We start from the raw sequence: 22023 nt of genomic DNA on the forward strand, positions 1-22023 counted from the left end.
GTAAAGATCTCAGCCTCGTTCATGTTATCCCCGTGTAAACAAAACTGACACGGCCAACTCCAGCTGCTCTGTTATTAGCGAGGAAATCAGATTCAGGACGATACGCGGTACTTAAAGGTGCACTGCGTGACATTTAATGAGGCGTCTGTCACCTGTCTCCATGGAGATGTTGTCGCTTTGTCTTGAATGTGTCTGTTTTTTGCATTTATTCAAATACAGGTGTTTGTAAATGTTAAAGACGGAGTGTTTTATTTAGTTTAGCAGGGACGCTTAGCAACACTGTCAATCAAACCTGTTGCTAACGCTAGCGGTGATTTTTCTGTTATTAATGTTCATATCTTGATTTACAGACACAATAGTGAAATAAAAACCCCAGGATCATGTAGAGAGTTAATACGAACATTTAAGACCAAAACGACGAGTCTGAACTGGAGTCAGATTCGATGGAGCTGGAAACGCGCACATGATCACTTCCTGTTTGGAACGCGGCGGCTAGCGGGTTAGCTGCGTCCGTTTATATATACAGTCTATGGTTATAACATGGTAGAAAGCTCAAAAAAGTTGATTTAGTCTAATACTCCCTCTGGAAATATCTTAAAAATCAGGTGTTCTTACTGTGAGCGGGGACACCTCTCCACAGATCTGACTTATTACTATTACTGGTGACGCCATAGTGTCTGTGTCCACTGGTGTGTGAATGTGTGTGTGGTTAATTGCTGTAAAGAGCTATCATTCACAATTGAAATAGATACTAATTTAATTGTATCCATCTCAATTTATCTACATCTATATCAAGATTTAATGCCGTATTGTGAAACATTACAGAAGAAGGCAGTAACAGCTCCGTGGAGACAAGCAAGCAACTAGGCCCGTCGTGATAACACATTGTGAAGTTTGGTCTACAACATAGACGATAAACGATAATACTGAAGCTAATTTTTGCCACTGACGCAACAAACCAAGAGCAGAGTTAAACTACAAAAAACATTTTAAATCTACAATATTGTTAAAAAATCACAAGCTGCAAGACAAAAACTGCAGAATGAAACACTTTAGTCGTTAGTTTGCATCCGGAATGAGTCAGACACGTTAGTAATTCAAAGTTTTACGGCTTAAATCTGATCATTTAGACAAAAAATAACCAACATTTTCTCAGTTGTGCAAAGAAAAAATCCACTTTATAAATACTGACCCCAAAAACGAGCGACAGACACTTTACCTAAAAAAAACTGCGTAACTTTGTGTAACTCGTGTCTTCGGTTATTGCTCTGCCCGTAATGTTCCAGAGTGCAGCATTAAAGCCTGATGAACTCATTGTAAACACTTGTTTTCCATTAGGACTGCGCCGCGCTCCAGACTTTTCCACTAAAGCCGACGGAACGCTTCCTTTATTTCCCATAAGAAAGAACGAGCAGTGACACATAATCACATTGGGAGAGTCTGAGACGTCGTAAAGACATTTAACGTGATTAGACTGGGCCATAGTGAAAGTGAATTAGCAAAGTGAAACTAAATACTCCGGGGAAAAAGAAGCGCCGGTTCATGGGCCGTGTGTCTGCGGAGGGTCGTTGCCGTTGGTTACGTGAACTCGAGTCACTCTTTCAGTCGATGAGAGCAGTTTTCCCAGCGTGCTTTGTACTTTTACTAGTGCGTGTTTATATAAAATGGACATAGCTAACCCGCTAGCCGCCGCGTTACAAAACAGGAAGTGGTCACGCCCTGTCCCAATTCGACGGTTGCACACTTCAAAGTACCGTTCGAAGTACACGGCCTAGCAACTGTGACCGCCGCTGACTAATGAGCTAAACGTGTAAAATGGACACTGAAATAATCACAGTTTTATTTTAAATTATTTATTATTTCGTAGAAGAAGAGTCGAGGTGTCGTCTTTGTCATCGCAGCCGTTTATTTCTGTTTAGATCGAATGAAGTGAGGAATTAATGTTTCACTTTGAATATCAACGGACAAATTTAACATTCCAGGTGATTTTTTTCCCCCAACTGTAGCGAGTATTACATAACTTTAAGAAAATATACCTCGTTTCTCTCGTAGAAGAAGAGAAGTGACGCGCGGTGATAAACCAGCAGTGCGGGCGGGAAGGGGCGTTACCTTCAGCAGCCTCGCTCCTGATTGGCTCTTTGGTTGCTATGAAAGTCGAGGTCAAAACTCTGCTCCAGATTAGCCGCTACGCCTGCTCTAGCGTCGACGCGGGTGACGTCACACTCGCTCAGTCACGTCTTTACGCAGTCTGTGTTCACGATACTACAATTTCAAACTTGATTTCGATACTAAGAAATAGATTCGATGCTCGATTCCGATTCTGACGCCACGACGATGGTTTTGGTGCCGTCACATTTTTTGTACGGTGTTTTTCCGCCTTCGAGTCCCTCAAAGCGCTTTACATCAAGGAAACACTCACACACTCTTTTCTATTCCGTGTGTGTTACGTGTGTTTTACGTGTGTGTTACGTGTGTGTTACGTGTGTGTTACGTGTGTGTTACGTGTGTGTTATGTGTGTGTTATGTGTGTGTTACGTGTGTGTAATCCCTCAGTGTGCAGTAGCTTCATAGTGGTCCATGGTGTGTACTCATCTTTGTGTCTTATACAGTTCGTTTTTGTCCTGTGAATGTGACTTTTTAGTATCGATACCTGCAAACAGTTAGTACATAGTTTCGATATGAGTTTCAGTATCGATTAGTATTTGATTTTTGATACTTTTGACAAAACTAACGGAAGAAACTGCGCTGGACGACTGAGGGTTTTGTGTTTGTTTTTATAGAAACTGAAGTGTGATCAGCTTCTTCTCCTTTTCTGAGCTTTAAACCGTGTTCTAATGCTGTTTCCTCCTCAAAAAACAGACCTAGAGTTGTGTTTTGTTTGAGTAAACTTGCATTATTTGGCTCTCGGCATCTTCAACACTGAAAAAATGCTCAGTTACACCTTGTGATGTCATGAAGTGGTAGTTTTCAAGCTAACACCTACCCTTTTTTACCTTTAGTTCAGTCGAAATTGGCGAATTCCAGAGCTGAAATGATCCAAATGATTCTAGAAATGAAGGTGTGTGGAGTTTAAAAACACAGTGGAGCACTTCCTGTATCACCACATGATGACATCACAAGGTGGAACAGAGTGTTTTGAGTTTGAGAGAAGAACTAAAGCCTGAACATGCAGGGTTTGTGCATTAAACGGATCAGAAAACAGTGTTATTTTACGATTATTTACTTACTTATTATTTTACTTTTTTTTTTATTTATTTATTTTATTTTATTTTATTTTTTTATTACCTGTTTTACGTCGTCCATTTCCAAAGCACATTCTTACTTTTTACTTGTTGAAATTTGGGAAAAAATATGAAAATTCCTGATAAGCTTTTGCAATTCCGATTAGATTTTAATCACGCAATTCATTTCAAAGTTGAATTGTCAGAAAGTCTTGTCAAAAATCCCATTTCAGAACTAAACTACTCCAAATGTATTTATGCAGAAAAACGCCGGATATTTTGTCTGTGGAGTTGTTATTATGTCATTTCAAACTCTTGCAGCTTTTGTGATCTGCTGATTGCGTTTATTCAAATTCAAATTCAGATTTCGGTTTGATTGCGATGAATTTTGAGGAGATATTAGTGGGTTTTGTTCGCGGACGGCAGCGGTGGAGTCTTTTCTGACGGTGACGTGAACGACCTTGACTTGAGGCTGATGCAGCAGAGCGGGGCTGTTCTCTGCAGGTGTGCGTCCCTCCCCCTGGGCTTTAGGAGATGTGTTTGTGCGTCTGATGTGCTGCTTGTGAAGTCCGCGTCCTCTTTATGCCCATTCGGACTTTTTCCCACCTCTGCGTTTTAGACCCAGAACTAAACCGAGACGAGAACAGGACAAAACTAAAGTCTAAATCGTCCGAATAACGGCGTCGCTTTGTAAAACTGTGGTGAAAAAAATGACTTTACTTGTTTTTTGAGAAGATACACAACGACAGTAGCTGAGGTTTTTTGTTTTTTTTTCTGATTCGAAGGTTGGCGGTTCACATCCTGCTCTCTAATTAACGAAAAAAAAAAAAAAATCATTGGTTGACCACAGATGAATACTGTTGTTGTGTCCTTAGGCAAGACACTTAACCCACCTCGCCCCCCAGTGTCTGTTTCTAGAACTAACATGACGCCAATTTACAGCATTACCATATTTTCCGGACGATAAGTGTCACTTTTGTCATAGTTTGTCCGGGGGGGCGACTTATACTCAGACGCGACTTATATGTGAAATTATTCAAATATATAATGTCACATCTTCACCACACGAGGGCGCTCTAGACTTGTACCAGCGTCTCCTCCTCCTGAACCACTGAACATTTAAAATTTCAACAATACGGTGATTTAAAAAACATCTGAGAAACACTGAACACTTCATCTTCCTCTGGAGTTGGTGGATTTGTTCAGAAGCGACACCGAGGATGAAGAATTCAGTGGATTTATTGATTTGGAGTGAGATCCAGACTAAACTTGTTGCTTGTTTTTATTCTTTATTTATCTAATTAACTGTTAATATCTTACATTAACAAACCAGACACGTGTTCAGTTCTGTCTGTGCTTCATGGAGCTGAATAAATATAAATGTGTTACGTTAGCATGCTAGCTCTCCATTTTATTATTATTATTAGAACTTGACTTTAAAGATAAAATGTCTGTTCTTGGTCTCGGATTTTGTAAAATAAATTCCCCCAAAACACGAATTATATATGTTTTTTTTCTTCATTATTATGCATTTTTTGGCTGGTGCGACTTATACTCCAGAGCGACGTATAGCTCAGAAAATACGCTGGTGTGTGAATGTGTGTGTGGATGTGTGTGTGGATGTGTGTGTGGTTCCTTTATGTAGCTTTAAGCTTTGAATGATTTGAAGCTGGAAAAGCGCTGTATAAAAATGTGCCCTTCCAGTAATTACAGAGATATTAACCATAAACCAGGTCAACACGTCTCAATAATCAATAATCTGACAGCAACACTTCAAATTCCAACATGGAATTCTGACCCGTCTCCAGCTCAGTTTAATTTAACCTGGAAAAGCATCGACATCGAACTCTAAACACAACTGCAGTTTATAACATCGATTAAGACGGTGTTGGCGTAACAAACAATCGTGTCTAAATTGTAAAACTAAAGCTAGAATTTATTTAAAAGGAATGTTAGCGTAAAACCTAACAAAAAGAGGCTCTAAACAGGGTCGTTTTCAATTTACAAAGTTAAAGTTACAACAATCACACAGAGACACAGAACAAAAATGGCGTGTTGTTCACTGACAGAGCCCAGCGCAGGGAGGGGCAGGGGGCGGGGCCTTTTAAAGGTGCGGCAGGTGAAGGACGAGGAGTGACCAGGCTCCAGGGCAGGTTTGTCAAATACATTTTCACCAAGGGCCAAATCAGCAAAATGGCTGCTCTCAAATAAATCTAAGTATTTTTTTGTACTTTTTAATTAACTGTCTTCTGTATTTATTACTTATTCAAGTCACAAATACTGCATATGTAGTCGCCTAAATGTAAAAATATGTCTGTAACTGCGTATCTCCTGATAAAACATGACATTTTAAGACATCACACCTTTAATTTACCCTGTTGACGGCCACGTAAAATAATGCGGAGGGCCACATTTTGCCCACGGGCCTTGAGTTTGACGCATCTGCTCTAGGGCGTCGTGACCAATCAGCACATAGGACCCAGGAGCCAATTAGGTGCCAGCTTGTGAGCAACGTGCCAATCACAGGAGAGGTCTGTCGGTTCAAAGCTTCGCACAGGAAACAGATCGACAGCAGGGACGACACATACGTCCGTAGGAGGAGGCGGAGGACAAGCGGCGGGACAGATGGAGGTTAAATCACCAGCACGTTGGCTTTAGTCATACAGTGATTGTCTCGAAGGTTGGGGGTTCGATTCCCGGTGTCACTGGTGCATGTGTTCCTTAACGTAAAGCGATTTGAGGGACTTGAAGGAGGAAAAAACACAGTATAAAATCAGACGTTTTATCATTTAGTCGCATCTTGATGATCATATTTATTAACTGGACTCTAAAAAACACGTAAAAAAAACATTATTAAAATCAAAAATAAAAACAAAAAGGGTAAAAATGTCCTTATCTTTAATCAAAATGCTCTTAGTGCTGCTGTGTCTTTGAGCAAGGCACTTCCCTCATCCTGTTTCCATAAAATCACATATATAAAGCGTTATGTTGGCGTTTGCTCCACATGCGCGGCCTCGTCTTCGCCGCTCAGCCTCAGGGCAGCTGCGGCTACAGAAATAGCTTTTCCTCACAGCGACAAACTAATGATGCATACGTAAATGTGTTTGAATATCGTTAAAGGCGTCGGACGCATCCCGGTTCTTCGTAATGTTCTAGTAATGCTTCGTATTTGTGTCTCTCGAGCTGCGAAACGTGTAAATGTCGAGTCCAAGTGTCATAAACAGCAGAACTAAAAATAAGAAGGAGCTCGCCGTCGGGAGACATCTGCTGCGAGTCCTGAGCCAGTGTGTAAATGCGTCGCACAAACGGCTCGTGCTTCAGGGAGAGAGGGAACCGTGATGCAACCGACCATAAACGAATATCACTTTACATCTTATATATTTAGCTTTTTTTTTATCTTTATGACTCATCCTTTTATCACGTTCCAAAATGGCCACCGGTGAAGTGTCATAACGAACGGCACACGAGACGCACAAAACATAAAACTACAATATTTAGTCTCGGATCATTAAGGCGCAGTTTAAAGACGTATTGTGTAAATTTTCTGGCGGAGGGTTCGCTTGTTTTTGCGGAGTACTTACCTGGAATGTTCCACAGTATGGCATTAAACTAATTACACGGATTTTTTTTTTTACTGCTGCACCTCCACAGATCTGACTGATAAATCGGTCTAGTAGTCGCTTGATTGTGTCCGTGGAGATCGAGTGTTCCACAGCCCGGTATTAAACGTCTAAGGAATATCGTTTCCATGGAGACGAGTAGGTGACAGGTCCTTCACCAATAAGGTAAAAAGATGCATTGTGTAACTTTTCTGGCGGAGGCTTCGCTTGTCTTCAACTTTAAACTAATTATATCGATTTTTACTGCTACACCTCCACAGATCTGGCCCATAACTTGGACTAGTCACTTGCTTGTCTCCATGGCGATAGATAATTTTAATACCATGCTGTGGAACATTCTAAGAAATAGCGTTTCCATGGAGACAAGTAGGTGATAGATCCTCCACCACTAAGGTAAAAAAGTGCGTTTTGTAACTTTTCCTGGTGGAGGTTTCACAGTACAGCATTAAACTTATCTATCTCCATGGTGACAAGCAAGTGACGAGGCCAAGTTATCAGTCAGATCTGTGGAGATGTCGCCATGAAAACAGACGTATTTAAACAAATTCAAGGTAGATACGGCGACACCTCCACGGATCTGACTGATAACTTGAACAAGAACTGCTCGTCTCCACGGAGATTGATAAATTTAATGCCCTACTGTGGAACATTCTGAGGATAAACGCTTCCATGGAGGGGGTGACAGGTCCTGCACCAGTAAAGTTAAAAGGTGCATCATGGAACTTTTCTGGTGGAGGCTTCACTTGTCTTTGTGGAGTAGTCACCTGAAATGTTCCACGGTATGGCATTAAAGTTGTCAATATTGCATTTATTTAATCTGTTTGTTTTTTTTACAGCGACACCTCCACAGATCTGACTGATAACTTGGCGTAGTCGCTTCCTTGTCTCCGTGGAGATAGATTAGTCTAATGTCGTACTGTGGAACATTCTAAGCCGTAACGTTTCCATGGAGACAAGTAGGTGACAGGTCCTCTACTAACAAAGTAAAAAGATGCATTGTGTAACTTTGTGTAACTTCATGGAGTAGTTACCTGAAATGTTCCACAGTATGGCATTAATCTAATTACACGGATTTTTTACGGCGACACCTCCACAGATCTGACTGATAACTTGCCCTGGTCTCCTGCTCATTTCCACGGGGACAGACAAGTTTAATGCCACACTGCGAGACATTACAGACCAAGCATTAACGTTGCCATGGAGACGAGCAGGCGGCAGATGTTACCGCTAACGTAAATCAGCGGAGATACACACGTTTAATGCCACAGGGCGGAACATTACAGACCGAGCAGGTGGGAAGACGTTACGGCTAAAGTAAAAAGTAAAAAGTTACGTAGTGCGGCTTTAAAAACAAGCGCAGGGACGTTACTTTAAATGGATTCCACTTTCCCCAAACGGCCGCGTCGTAAAAGGACACTGCGTTTTCATCGATCCGTTTCCTGTGTTTGTGTTTCAGGCTGAAGCGGCTCCAGGATGAGGTCCGTCTGTGGGATTCTGATCAGCGCTCTCCTTCACACAGGTGACGCCAAAACCTCAGATCTGTACTTTTATTATATTTAAATAATCCACGCACTAAACCGTGTCTGTGTTTTATTTTGCAGCTCTGTCTGTCCCTTTACAGTGTAAGTTCTCTGTGTTTTTTTTAATCTCTCAGTAAAATAGTTCAGTATTAATTTTCAGAAATGGTTTTACAACATTGGCATTTGGATTTTATTGGCCCCATGAGCAAACAAGTCACAGTAATTTGAGTTCTAGTTTGAGCTTGTCACGCGCACGCACTGAAATTCTTACACCTTCTGGCAAAGTAAATACAAACACAAACGGGAATAGATTCAACTCGTTTCGCATTTAAAACAACTTCAGCTGAAACAAAGTGCTTCAGATAAACAAATATACAACAAAAACACCAATATATCCCGTCCAGCCGCTTTTAAATCAGACTGTGCTTGTGTCTGTTGTGTAGTTATAATCTACATTTAATAATTATGATTTAAATTAGACTTTCAACTAACTTATTAACTTATTATTTATTTTAATTTGTACGAAAATGACGAAGCGATGCTGCCAAATCCTACGAGTATCACCGATTAAGAAAATAAAACTGGAGAAGGAAGGGTGTATGTCACAGTGGGCGTGTCACAGTGGGCGTGTCACAGTGGAGGTGAAAACGCGGGTTGATCAACAAAATGGCGTCTTAAAAATAAGCGAATAAACATTACTCAAACGTGCATGAATCAAATACGACTTTGTGTGAATAAATGTTCCCGGAATCAACTATAAAATGGTTAAAATCTCTGAAAAGTCCATTTTGCAGAATAGATCTGATTTAAATGCCAGGGAGGAGACGTGGGTTTTCAGTTTAATAAATCCATTTTAGCCTATTTTATGTTTTTCCCGCTGCATTTAGTAAAAACAAATATTAAAAAATAGCTTGTAAACTCATTTTGCAATCTCCAATCAATCACAGTTTTTCTATTTTCCCAGAAACCTTAAAGCTGAAACTGTGAGTCTAACCGTGTCCTTTTCCCGTAGCGTCTGAGGAAACCGAGACTCTGTTCTATGGGGAGGACTTCCACATTTTGCTGCGCTCCCTGAATGTGGAGGTGACGTTCCGAAACAGGACGGCTCCGCATTCCCAAACCTCGGACGAGCCTCTGATGCGCGGAGGCAAATCTGTGAGCGAGAGGGCGCAGCTCAACAGCCGCTTAAGTCACCTGATCATCGAGTCCGTGAGCGAGGCCGACGAAGGAGTGTACACGGTGAAAGACCCGGCGAACCCAGAGGGCGCCAGACGCATTTCTCTGATCGTGAGAGGTGAGACACAGTCGGGACTTTTACACGGGAAAAATAAGAATCAGATGAGACAATTATTAGATCTTTCTCATTATTCAAACATAGACTGTTTATTTAAATGGATGTAGCTAACCTGCTAGCTGCTAAGTTCCAAACAGGAAGTGATCACGGGCGCACTTCCTGCTCCATTGTTGAAAAACTGTGTCCTCTCTCTGTCTCTGCTGCTTCAGACTCATTTTGGTCTTAAATGTTCAGATTAAACCTCAACATGATCCTGAGGTTTATATTTCACTATTGTGTCTGTGAAGAGAGAGACAGACAGAGAGAGAGACAGACAGAGAGAGAGACAGACAGAGAGAGACAGACAGAGAGAGAGACAGACAGAGAGAGAGAGACAGACAGAGAGTGAGAGAGACAGACAGAGAGAGAGACAGACAGAGAGTGAGAGAGACAGACAGAGAGAGAGACAGACAGAGAGAGAGACAGAGAGAGAGAGAGACAGAGAGAGAGACAGAGAGAGAGACAGAGCGAGAGAGACAGAGAGAGAGACAGACAGAGAGAGAGAGACAGAGAGAGACCGACAGAGAGAGAGACGGACAGAGAGAGAGACAGACAGAGAGACAGATAGACAGAGAGAGAGACAGACAGAGAGAGAGAGACAGAGGGAGAGAGACAGACAGAGAGAGACAGACAGAGAGAGAGAGACAGAGAGAGAGAGACAGAGAGAGAGACAGACAGAGAGAGACAGAGAGAGAGACAGACAGAGAGAGAGACAGACAGAGAGAGAGAGAGACAGAGAGAGAGAGAGACAGAGAGAGAGACAGACAGAGAGAGCGAGAGAGCGACAGATGGAGAGACGGAGAGAGAGAAATTTTGTGTCTGTAAATCAACATATAAACATTAATAACAGACAAATCAGGTCCTTCTTTCCTCGAGGTCGCTCCTGTTAGCGTTAGCAACAGGTTTGATTGACAGCGTTGCTAAGCGCCCTCTCCCTGCTAAACCAGCAGTGCGGGCGGGAAGGGGCATCAGTCTTGCTCTCGATTGGTTCTTTGGTTGCTATGATACTCAAATTTGCCGCTATAACTGCTAGCCTAGCGCTTATGTTACGTCGCTTTTGTTACATCGCCTGGCAACCGTGTTGATTCATGACCTAAAGGTGTAAAATGGACACTGAAGTAATAACAGTTTTATTTTAAAGTTTTTATTATTTCGTAGAAAAAGAGTCAAGGTGTCGTCGTCGTCGCAGCCGTTTATTTCAGTTTACGACACATACGGCAGAGTGTTTTTTTTTTACGTCCCACAAAGTGTTGAGTATAAACGTGTGTCTCAGCAGTGAGTCTGATGCAGTGAGATTAGACAGATGCACATTAGAGCTGCAGAGATGTGCATGAAGTAAAGACGACTGCAGAGCCACACTGGTACTGATACTACTGATACTACTGATACTACTGATACTACTGATACTACTGCTACTACTGATACTACTGCTACTACTGATACTACTGATACTACTGATACTGCTGCTACTACTGATACTACTGATACTACTGCAACTACTGATACTACTGCTACTACTGCTACTACTGCTACTACTGCTACTACTAATACTACTGATACTACTGATACTACTGCTACTACTAATACTACTGATACTACTGATACTACTGCTACTACTAATACTACTGATACTACTGATACTACTGCTACTACTGCTACTACTGCTACTACTGCTACTACTAATACTACTGATACTACTGATACTACTGATACTGTTGCTACTGCTGTGTATCCATCTATGAGTGTAAGTACTAGTACATAAGCAGCAGTGGTGGAAGGTAATGAAGTAAAAATAATAAAGTGCTTTAGTATAAATGTTATGTATCTGTACTTTATCTAAGTACATTTTACAGTGTGTACTTTTGACTTTTACTTCAGTACAATTGAGAGCAGTATCTGTACTTTCTACTCCACTATATTTTTGAACAGGACTGAAAAGTAAAAGTATTTTCATTCTTGTTTTAGACCTGCTGAAAAGGCACAACATAAATCAACACAAATCTTGATCAAAATCACCACATTTGAAGCTTTATAAGGCTCAAAATCTGCGTGAAATACTTTTACTTTTACTCTTTAAGTACATTTTTAAACAGGCACTTTAATCATGTTACTACAGTAGATTTTTTTATGTGATACTTTTACTTTTACGTGAGTATTTTTTGCTCCGGTATCTGTTCTTTTAAGTAAAATGGAGTAGTTCTTCCAGCATAGATGAGCAGGCGCTAACTTTGATGTGTAATTTTGTTTTTTGGTTTAGTTATTTTATTATTTATCATTTTGTTTAGACCTGGTGGAGCTGAAAACTTTGGGAAAACTCAATATAATGTGTCATTTAAAGGGGATTAGAGCCACAGAGCCACTCCTCACTGAAAAATGAAATATCCACGTGAGTTTAAATGACATAAATGATGGTAAACAGTCACACATTCACACACCAGTGCACACAGACACTGGGGGTGATGACGGGGGGTTAAGTGTCTTGCCCAAGGACACAACCACAGCATCGCACCTCCAGCCTGTGGATCAGTGGACAAACACTTTACCAACTGAGCCATTGTGACGTAATATTTGAGTGGAAACTTCAGTCTCTTGTTCATATTTTTATTTTATTTTACTACAGATCGTTTGACTTTTAATAAAGATTTAAGGCAATATCGGTTTAAAATCGATGGTTATCTGTTTGAACATTTAGCTGTTGTATGTTTGTTTTTAATGACGCCTCACACGACATGTCTTCATCTTCATCATCTTCATCATCTTCATCAATATTAAAGCTGCCAGTTGAACACATACATTTTTTTTCCAATTTGGGTCAAAATTGCATTAAAAAAAAAATAAAAAATACTCACTGAGAAACAAACCAGAGCTTTTTTTATACATCTGGCAGCCTTTTATTGATTATTTTAATGATAGATAAATATTGAGACAGTCCTGTGTATAAATATAAATATGTGTATAGATTTGTGTGTGTATATATATATATGTAGATATGTATGTATATATAGAGAGATATTGTACATGTTTACTATTATTCATTCAGCAACTGTCCAGGTATTAAGTTCTATTGTTATTCCTTTTATTTATTTATTTTATTTTATTTTTATTTATTTATTTATGTATTTATGTATGTATTTATTTATTTTATTTTATTATTTATTTTATTTTTTTATTTATTTATTTTTGCACTGTCCTTCATTTGTTCTATATTTCAAAACACAATAAATAAAGCTAAAAAAAAACTAAAAAATTGGACTAAAATAACAGTTTAACAAAAACATCACAGATTTTTTTCCTCCCATGAAACAAAACAATAGAAATTTAAATCAGGCAGATGAGTGACAGAGAAAAACAAAATGCCAAAACTGAACCCTCGGGAATGTTTTTCTCAACTCATTTTATGCTGATACACCTTTTTTTTTTGTCAGTTCTTGAGTTTTGTTTGTTTATTAATGTTTTTTTTTTCCAAATCTTCCAAATTCTGTGATACATTTGCGTTCACCTTCGCGTCATTCGAACCTCTTAACGTTTCTTCTTCTCTTGTCTCTTACCCTGGGGGTTTCGCTGGGGGTCAGAGGTCGCCTAACACTGATTAACCCTGTTTACTTCCTGCTTTTGTTGCAGATTGTTCAAACGAGCAGACGGTTAAATACGGAGACAATTACCATATTCCTCTGGACCTGCCGCCTCCTTCTCCTCCTCCCGGCATCACTCTGGAGTACAGGCCCCTCTCTTTGGAGGCCACGCAGACGTCCAAGTGAGTCCGACTGCAGCGAGTAAAACAACAACTCAAAGGGCTTCAATACAACACGATTCATCTCTACAACGATAATAAAATATTCTGTCATTTACGATTTAAAGAGCTCGTGTTACGCTTTTTTTCTGATCTGTTCTGATGTCGTTTCCTCGTCACAAACAGACCTGGAGTTGTGTTTTTTGTTTCATTCACACATGTTTAACGCACAAACAAACCTGTAGATTTAGTCTCAGTTCTTCTCTCAAACTGAAAACGCTCTGTTCCACCTTGTGATGTCATCATGTGGTGATACAGGAAGTGCTCCACTGTGTTTTTAAACTCCACACACCTTCATTTATAGAATCATTTGGATCATTTCAGCTTCTAGAGTTGCCACTTATCTTGACTGAACTAAAGGTAAAAGGGGCTGTTAACTTGAAAACTACCACTTCATGACATCACAAGGTGGAACAGAGCGTTTTGAGCTTTGGAGATGTAACAGACTAAAAAAAACAATAACTCAAATAAGGGCCATTCTCTTTCACTTTGTTTGTGGTGATGAAATGCTTTTGCCCCTAAATCTGGAAAAAAATTCTTTCCTTTACATTGACTAAGACTTTATTCTTATAAAATTACAACTTTATTCTCCTAAAATGGTGAATTTATTCTCGTAAAGTTAGGACTTTAATGTTAAAGTGTTAAAAAAATTTTTTTTTTTTTTTAAAATGACCCTTATACTCTGTTGTAGATGATTGTTTTGAATATATTTGGGATTTTTTTGGTTGTTGTTTTGTTTTATTTTGTGTGGGTTTTTTTGTTTTTTTGTGCAAACATCAATATTTGCAACATGGAGTGCAACATTAAAGGGGACGTATTACACTATTTTCTGATCTGTTCTAATGTCGTTTCCTCATCACAAACAGACCTGGAGTTGTGTTTTGTTTCATTCACACACGTTTAACGCACAAACCTGCAGATTTAGGCTGAAAAACGCTCTGTTCCACCTCGTGACGTCATCATGTGGTAATAAACTCCACACATCTTCATTTCTAGAATCACTTGGGATTATTTCAGCCCTGGAATCTCTACTGAAATAAAGGTAAAACGTCGCTGTTGACTTGAAAACTACCACTTGATGACATCACAAGGTGGAATGTCGCGTTTTGAGCTTTGGAGATTTAACAGACTGATAATAAATGAAACAAAACACAACTCCAGGTCTGTTTTTGATGCGCTAACAACGTTCTAGCATTGATTAACGCTCACTAAAATCCATTTTGCATAATATGAGACCTTTAATTTACATTTGAACGTTAATAATCTAGAATCACCTTTGAGTCACATGATAATTCGACTCTGCGTAGCTCACATGTTTTCAGAGATGACTGTTTTACAAACGCTAAGCTCCGAGCCCACCCCAAACAAGTCCTACATTCATAAAAATCTAAACTAAACCGTGTGTCTCCGCCCCTCAGACCGGCCCTGGTGCTCCTCGCCGCCTCAGGGACCCCCAGAGAAGAATACAAGGATCGGATCATCGTCGGGGAGAAGACGCTCACCCTCAGAACGGTGACCGGAGCAGACGAGGGGAGCTACACCATCAGAGGACCCAAGGGAGAAATCAAGACCAAGATGTGCCTCAACGTCCGAGGTGAGCGATGAGATAGGTCAAAGGTCAATATAGATGAGAAGCGATAATATCAAAGCTAATTTATGACACTGACACAAACACAAGAGCAGATTTAAACCACAAAAAAACTATTATAAATCTACGATATTGTTAAAAATCATGAGCTGAAATGAAAAAACAGCTAAATTAAACACTTTTAGTTGTTAGTTTGAGTCAGACAAGTTATTAATTCAAACTTTTACGGCTTAAATCTGATCATATAGGCATAACTAACCAAAAAATGTCCCAGTAATGCAAAGAAAAAGTCCACAGGATAAATACCTGACCCCAAAAAAATACTGTCCCAGTCACTATAAGGATTATCAGGACCAGCCGAGTCAAAGGAGATATTGTATTTTCAGGACGATAAGTGTCACTTTTTTCATAGTTTGTCCGGGGGGCGACTTATACTCAGACGCGACTTATATGTGAAATTATTCAAATATATAATTCCACATCTTGTACCAGTGTCTCCTCCTCCTGAACCACTGAACATTTAAAATTTCAACATTACACTCATTTAAAACTAAAGGTAAAAGGAGCTGTTCACTTGAAAACTACGACTTCATGACATCACAAGGTGGAACGTCGCGTTTTGAGTTTTGGAGATGTTACAGACTAATAATAAAACGTTACTCAAACATGTGTGAATGAAACAAAAAAACACAACTCCAGGTCTGTTTTTGAGGAGGAAACAACATTAGAACACGACTTAAAACTCACAATAATCAATTTTGAGTGATATAAAACCTTTAAATATTTATTACTGTTCTTGTACTTTGGCGTTGCAACACTGACATTCCTCCTTAGTGGGACAAATAATAGTTTTCTTATCTTAAAAAGTAAACTCATGATAATCTGGGACCTTTAGTGTTTAACCTGCGCTGAGTCTCCATTAGGACGTGTTCGTTTGGTCTTTTCTCGGTGATTAGACTCTTTCTCTCGACACTAATGGCTTTTAAAGAGGAGCTGTTAGTTTTTAAAGGGTCTCTGCATTTTAGATGATGTTTGGTGCGATTACGTTTTGTGTTTTGTGTCTCAGAGCACATGCATTTCCTGGAGCTGCCTCAGGGGAAGAGGATGAAGATAAACCTGATCCTGAACAGTACTTTGGTCCAGGTGAATTACACCCGCAGCTCAGACCCCGCCCCCCGCAGACAGTACGTCCTGCTGGACCGGGGAGAGTTCACTGACGTAAGGACCATACAGTTTTTTTTATTTTTCATATTAATATAGAATTGAAAACATCACATTTACCTAAATCTAAATGATATAAACTGACTGTTGAACGTCTTTTAGGCTCAGGCGGAGCTGGGGTTTGAGGGACGCCTCTCGTTGGATGGGAATGTGTTTTATTTGGACAATATCAGAGGCTCAGACGCCGGAGAATTTAAAGTCATCGACATCCTGGGATTCCCCTCGACTACTGTTCATCTGGAACTGAAACGTAAGAGGAACGCACAGTAAAAGTGCAGCACAGGTCTGAGGATCTGAAGGTAGAAGTGACATTTATGGGAAAAACAAATCTCTATGTTGAGCTTATGTAGCCAGCAAAACATAAAAAAAATAATTTCAATAGTTAAAATCAGTTATTGTTATGAAAAAATGCTATTTCTTAATATAGAAACATGAAAATTGAAGGTGGATATTCATGGATTAAAGTTACATTTCCACACTTTCCTGCTTTAGCCGCCATTTTGAGGACTTCTGATCATTAAAAAAACATTGATGGGTTGTTGTTTATTGCTCTGGCACAAGTCCTAATTTTAAATCCCTTGAATTCCCATGAATCCTTCAGAATTCTACTCAAAAGTTGGTTGAATGTTCAAATTTTGTGGCCATTATAAAGTAAAATAAAAGTTGGCATTGCATGTATAATTTGAAAGTATACATTTTTGACATTTTACGTAAAGATTTATGGGACCAGTACTGACCCCTGAGGTACCCCACATATAATACTTGTCCGTTTCACCCAGAGAACCAGGTTTTTTTGGTATTCTTAAAATAATATGCATACATTTATTGTTTTCTGATCCTTTTGAACTCTGCTTCATATAAAATGTTACTCAAATAAACGAAATAAGAGCGAAATGAAAATATTTAGCTGCCGCATTTACATCAAAATACATGAGTTCCAAGTGTTAACGGTGGTTTGCTTCTCCTCTAAAGTTCCTGGATTGTCCCTTATGCCTCTTTGAGTCTCGGTCCATGTTGTGTTTTCACTGGAAATTCATTGGCCATTCAAGTCCCACTAAATTATTCACTCCTCCACTCTCCTCCACTCTCCTCCACTCTCCTCCACTCTCCTCTTTTCCACACGTAGCCTTTAAACTGGAGAAGCTGTACGTGGCCATCATCGCTCTGCTTGGGTTCGTGGTGTTCCTTCTTCTGGCCTGCCTCGTGTCCTGTCTGTTCAAAGTGAGGAAGAGGGCGAAGAGGAACGCAGCTCTGGAGAAACTCGCCAAAGAGGACGAGGGGGAGGCCTTCAGACAGGTCAGAAAACACACAAGTGGCTGGTTTAAAGCGCTGAACACAAAACTCTAAGGAAGGAGCGAGATCTTGAGAGACAAAATTGCTCCAAGATTGTGCACATATGAGAAAAACGATCTTGCGAGATGTTTCCCCTTCGTTTTTACATTTCGATTGGGGAAAAACGGGTTAAGTGCTGCAAGTTACAGTTCTTAAGAAGTAATAGGTCCAAAAAACAGCACCACAATGACAGAAAAAATATGAAAGATGAAACATAAATCACAAATGGTGAGCCCAAAATCATGAACTCAATCACATACTGTATTTTCCAGACTGTCCGGGGGTGCGACTTATATGTGAAATTAGTCAAATGCGCTCTAGACTTGTACCAGCGTCTCCTCCTCCTGAACCACTGAACATTTAAAATTTCAACATTACGGTGATTTAAAAAACATCTGAGAAACACTGAACAATAGCGCCCCCTACATCTTCCTCTGGAGTTGGTGGATTTGTTCAGAATCGACACCGAGGATGAAGAATTCAGTGGATTTATTGATTTGGAGTGAGATCCAGAGTAAACTTGTTGCTTGTTTTTATTCTTTATTTATCTGATTAACTGTTAATATCTTACGTTAACAAACCAGACACGTGTTCAGTTCTGTCTGTGCTTCATGGAGCTGAATAAATATAAATGTGTTACGTTAGCATTAGCATTAGCGTTAGCGTGATGTACTGATATTCAGCCTGTTGTTCCACATTTTATTATTATTATTAGAACTTGACTTTAAAGATAAAATGTCTGTTCTTGGTCTCGGATTTTGTCAAATAAATTTCCCCAAAAATGCGACTTATATATGTTTTTTATTCATTATTATCCATTTTTAGCTGGTGCGACTTATACTCCAGAGCGACCAGCCAACGCGTCCATTCTCTCGTGTCTTATTGCGTCTCGTCTTGTGGAAATTGGATCTTGTCTCATCCCTACGGAATACATTGAACTTTTCTTGTATTTTTTTTAGGTTGTTAAAAACATCACCAAAATGAGTGAAGAGTCCAAACATTCTCAGGCCGACAACACTGAGAAATCACAAAGCACCGAAGTTGACATCAAGGTGAGTCCCTGATTTATTTATTTATTTACTTTTGTTATAAAATATTCAATATAAAAAATACAATGGTTTGCCCGTAGTTCTTGAGAAACATTTTGTCCAGTTGACAGATTTAAAATTTTCTTTTGCAATAAAAAAAATACAATGTTATAATTTAGCAAATACTTTCAATGTCATTTATTTTGTATTGCCCAATTATACAAAAGCAATTACGTCGAATGGCTTTATTTAACTTTATTCTCATCACACCAGCCCAGTGTTTATCAAACTGTGATATATTTACACGACCTCCTAATGTGGTACAGCTGTTCAGTTTGTGGGTTTGTCTAATTTTGAGTTCATTTTATCCACTTTTTGTTCATTCTTTTAGACCTGGAATAGTCTTGTTGTATATTTCGTTAGATCTGGTAGTTGTTGGTTTTTCTGTTCTGTTTCCTGAAGAACAGACGCAGAGGCACAGGGATCGTTCTGTGGATCTTTATTGTTGTTTACAGCAAAACAGTCAGATTAAAGGCAGCGTCCAGCAAAATGCAAGTCAGAGTCTAGTAGATTCTAGTGCAGAGTTTGCAGAATCTGATGTGGAGTCTTGTGTAGAGTCTGGTAGGGTCTGGTGCAGAGTCTTACGCGATATCTAAGTCTTGTCGAGTCTTTTCGAGTCTTGCTGAATCTTGTAGAGTCTTGTCACATCTGGCGCAGAATCTGATGCAGAATCTTATAGAGTCTAGTGAATCTTGTGCAGAGTCTTGCGCAGAATCTTGTGCATAGTTTTGTAGGGTCTGGTGCAAAGTCTTAAGCGATATCTGAGTCTTGTAGAGTCAGAATCTGATGCAGAGTCTTGTAGAGTCTGACAGGAGATTGCACCGTTTGCAGATAACCAAACAGACAGCTCTTATCTTCCCCTAGTTTAACAAATGGCCACAGATGCGCGGGAAACAGAACATTTTGCACCTTTGTAAGATAATAAGCCGTGTATTATGTCTGTATATTGTCCACATAGTACTCGGAAAACTGAATCTTTAACCCTCTGGTGCACAGCGGTCACTGCAGTGGACAGCGACTAAAACAACTTTCTCTTTAATGCGTTGGTTTATGTGGTGGAGCCTCTAGAGTGCTCTCTGCTGCCATACTCCATTGAGATCAATTCAGTGGTCAGTCGGTGTAACTGCAAGTAAATTTCCTCTGGTTTTCTTATTCAGGCCTAAACGTTGCATCTAAACAGTGTTGAAATTTCCCAAAAAAATGTTGAAATGTTTTTTAAAGCATAAAAAGAAACATGTTTGTATATTTACAGAGGGTTAATAGTACTTTACGTGAAAAGTCTGAGAGCCACTACATTCGATATTTCAAATTTTCTCTATCTCCAAAACAACAATACCAGTGTTAATTATTTTTATATATATTTCCCATCTCTAGACGTCGTTCACCCTGACGATGTCTCACGAGTTCTTTTATTTGTTCTCGTCTCTCTTCCACAGGGTCTGGAGGTATCGTCCAAAGAGGTGGGCGTGGGTAACCTGGAGACGAGCGACTCTGGGGTGGGCTTCAACACCGCCCTGCCCCTGGACACAGACACCGACGCCGCCGACCAGCTCCCCGACTCCGAAGCTGCCAGCATCACTGAACCCAGGCCAAGCGCGACATCCAGTGCTACCGCTAAAGCCCACCCCCCACCCAGTGCTCCCTCCACGGCCGAAATCAAGCCTCCTGCCCCCGCGCCGGAAACTAAAACCAGTCCGCAGCCTAAAAGAGCCCCCGAACCTCCTGTGGAAGCTAAACTCGAACCCCCGAAATCCCCTGAAGTGAAGCTAAGTCCCGCTCCGAGCCCTGAACCCAAAGCCCACCTGAGTCCGATCGATCCAAAATCAAGTCCCGCCGCAAAATCGCCCTCCCCCACCGCGGAAAAGAAGACCACCCTCGCTCCGACTCCTGAAAAATCCAAACCGACCACCCCGGAGCCGATCACCAACGGGACGGCCGAGATAGACCACAAAGCGAGCCCGGATCACGCCGACGTCATCGGGGGGACAAAAACAGTTGCCCCCAAAACTCCGGAGGTGGAGCTTAAATCTAGCGGCGCCGAAGTGGATTCCAGCAAAGATGCTCCGGTCGCCGCTGAGTCTGCTACAACCACAAGCATCTAAAAAACTGCAACGACAAAACACTTTATTTTTTCTTCATAGCTTCACTGTAGACAATCGAACCCCGGGAAAATAAAAGAGGAGAGCGCCGAGACTGGGGTGAGGACTACCACTTATCGCTGTTGCATTGTAGTACTTAGGAGTCATGATTATGTAAACGTTCCGCGCGACATTGGGAACTTTTTGAATCAACTAATTGTTAATACCACAACTAAATCATCGTGTTATCTTCAGAGATTAACTGCCAAACTGCGAACTAATTTTTTGCAGCGTTTACGATTAAAATGTTTCAAATTAACATTTTCTAATACGATAACATAGCTAGCAGTTTACACGATTTTGCTAAATTTTTTGACTGGGATGACGTATTGACCATAACGTACTAATTAGTGTCGTAGTTTGTGGATTAAACAAAGATAATGGCGTTTTTTTTTTCCATCTAGACATCATAAGCCATATAGTACTTTGCTCTAATGATGCAACTCACACAGTATCACCCCATGGTTTATACAAAACTACACTAACAGTACTATTACTACTACGTTATTAATCCGAACGTTTGGCTTGTAACGCGTAGAAGATGTCAACAGATAACAGACAGTGAAGGCATTTTTCTACCTCATGTTCCACTGAATCAGACTTGCTTTGGTCCATGAAAGGCCTTTACAATTCAGACGTAGTGGACAGATCAAGCCATGAGACGCGTGAGACTGTCCCCACCAGACGTCCACACGTGTCAATCACAGACCCGTAGTTAACGCTCCAAAAAAACACAACAAACAGAACACAACAAACAGACGACTAAACACGAACAAAGACGGAAGGAAAAATCACGGAAACGCTGATTATTTGAAAAAGAAACAACTACATTTCATCACATTTTGCACACGTTTATCTCCGCTTTACTCTGGGAGATATTAAGGGTTAGAGTTTACGCATCGACCCGAAAACACACGAAGATGTCACGAGAAAATGTGCAAAAAGAGGATTTAAAAATGGAGCTAAAGCCCAACAGTGTAACACGTCGGTAGTCGTGTAAATAGTTGCATGTGTTTGCCAGTCTAACCCTTTATGACTGAACGGCTGAGTATACAGTATGGTTGTATATAAAGTATTTATAATTGAGAATCTACTACAATATCTCACCTACGTGTAATTACACTGCTAATTATACATTGCACACTAAGATGAGCTCATTTCAGAACCAAATG

General features: G+C 40.2%; 1 protein-coding gene across 1 annotated transcript; it reads left to right on the plus strand.

Annotated features, from left to right (window-relative positions):
• Positions 1–8899: 8899 nt before the first annotated feature.
• si:dkeyp-77h1.4 (uncharacterized) lies at positions 8900–21509 on the plus strand. Its single transcript, XM_055228104.1, has 9 exons — positions 8900–8918; positions 9374–9655; positions 13316–13448; positions 14903–15078; positions 16139–16290; positions 16396–16543; positions 17420–17589; positions 18585–18677; positions 20150–21509. The coding sequence occupies exons 1-9, from the start codon at positions 8900–8902 to the stop codon at positions 20813–20815; spliced, it is 1839 nt and encodes a 612-aa protein (XP_055084079.1). The 3' UTR covers positions 20816–21509.
• The last annotated feature ends 514 nt before the right edge of the window (positions 21510–22023 follow it).

This window comes from Periophthalmus magnuspinnatus, chromosome 16 (assembly GCF_009829125.3).
Source record: "Periophthalmus magnuspinnatus isolate fPerMag1 chromosome 16, fPerMag1.2.pri, whole genome shotgun sequence".
In the NCBI taxonomy this organism is placed as follows: Eukaryota; Metazoa; Chordata; class Actinopteri; order Gobiiformes; family Gobiidae; genus Periophthalmus; species Periophthalmus magnuspinnatus.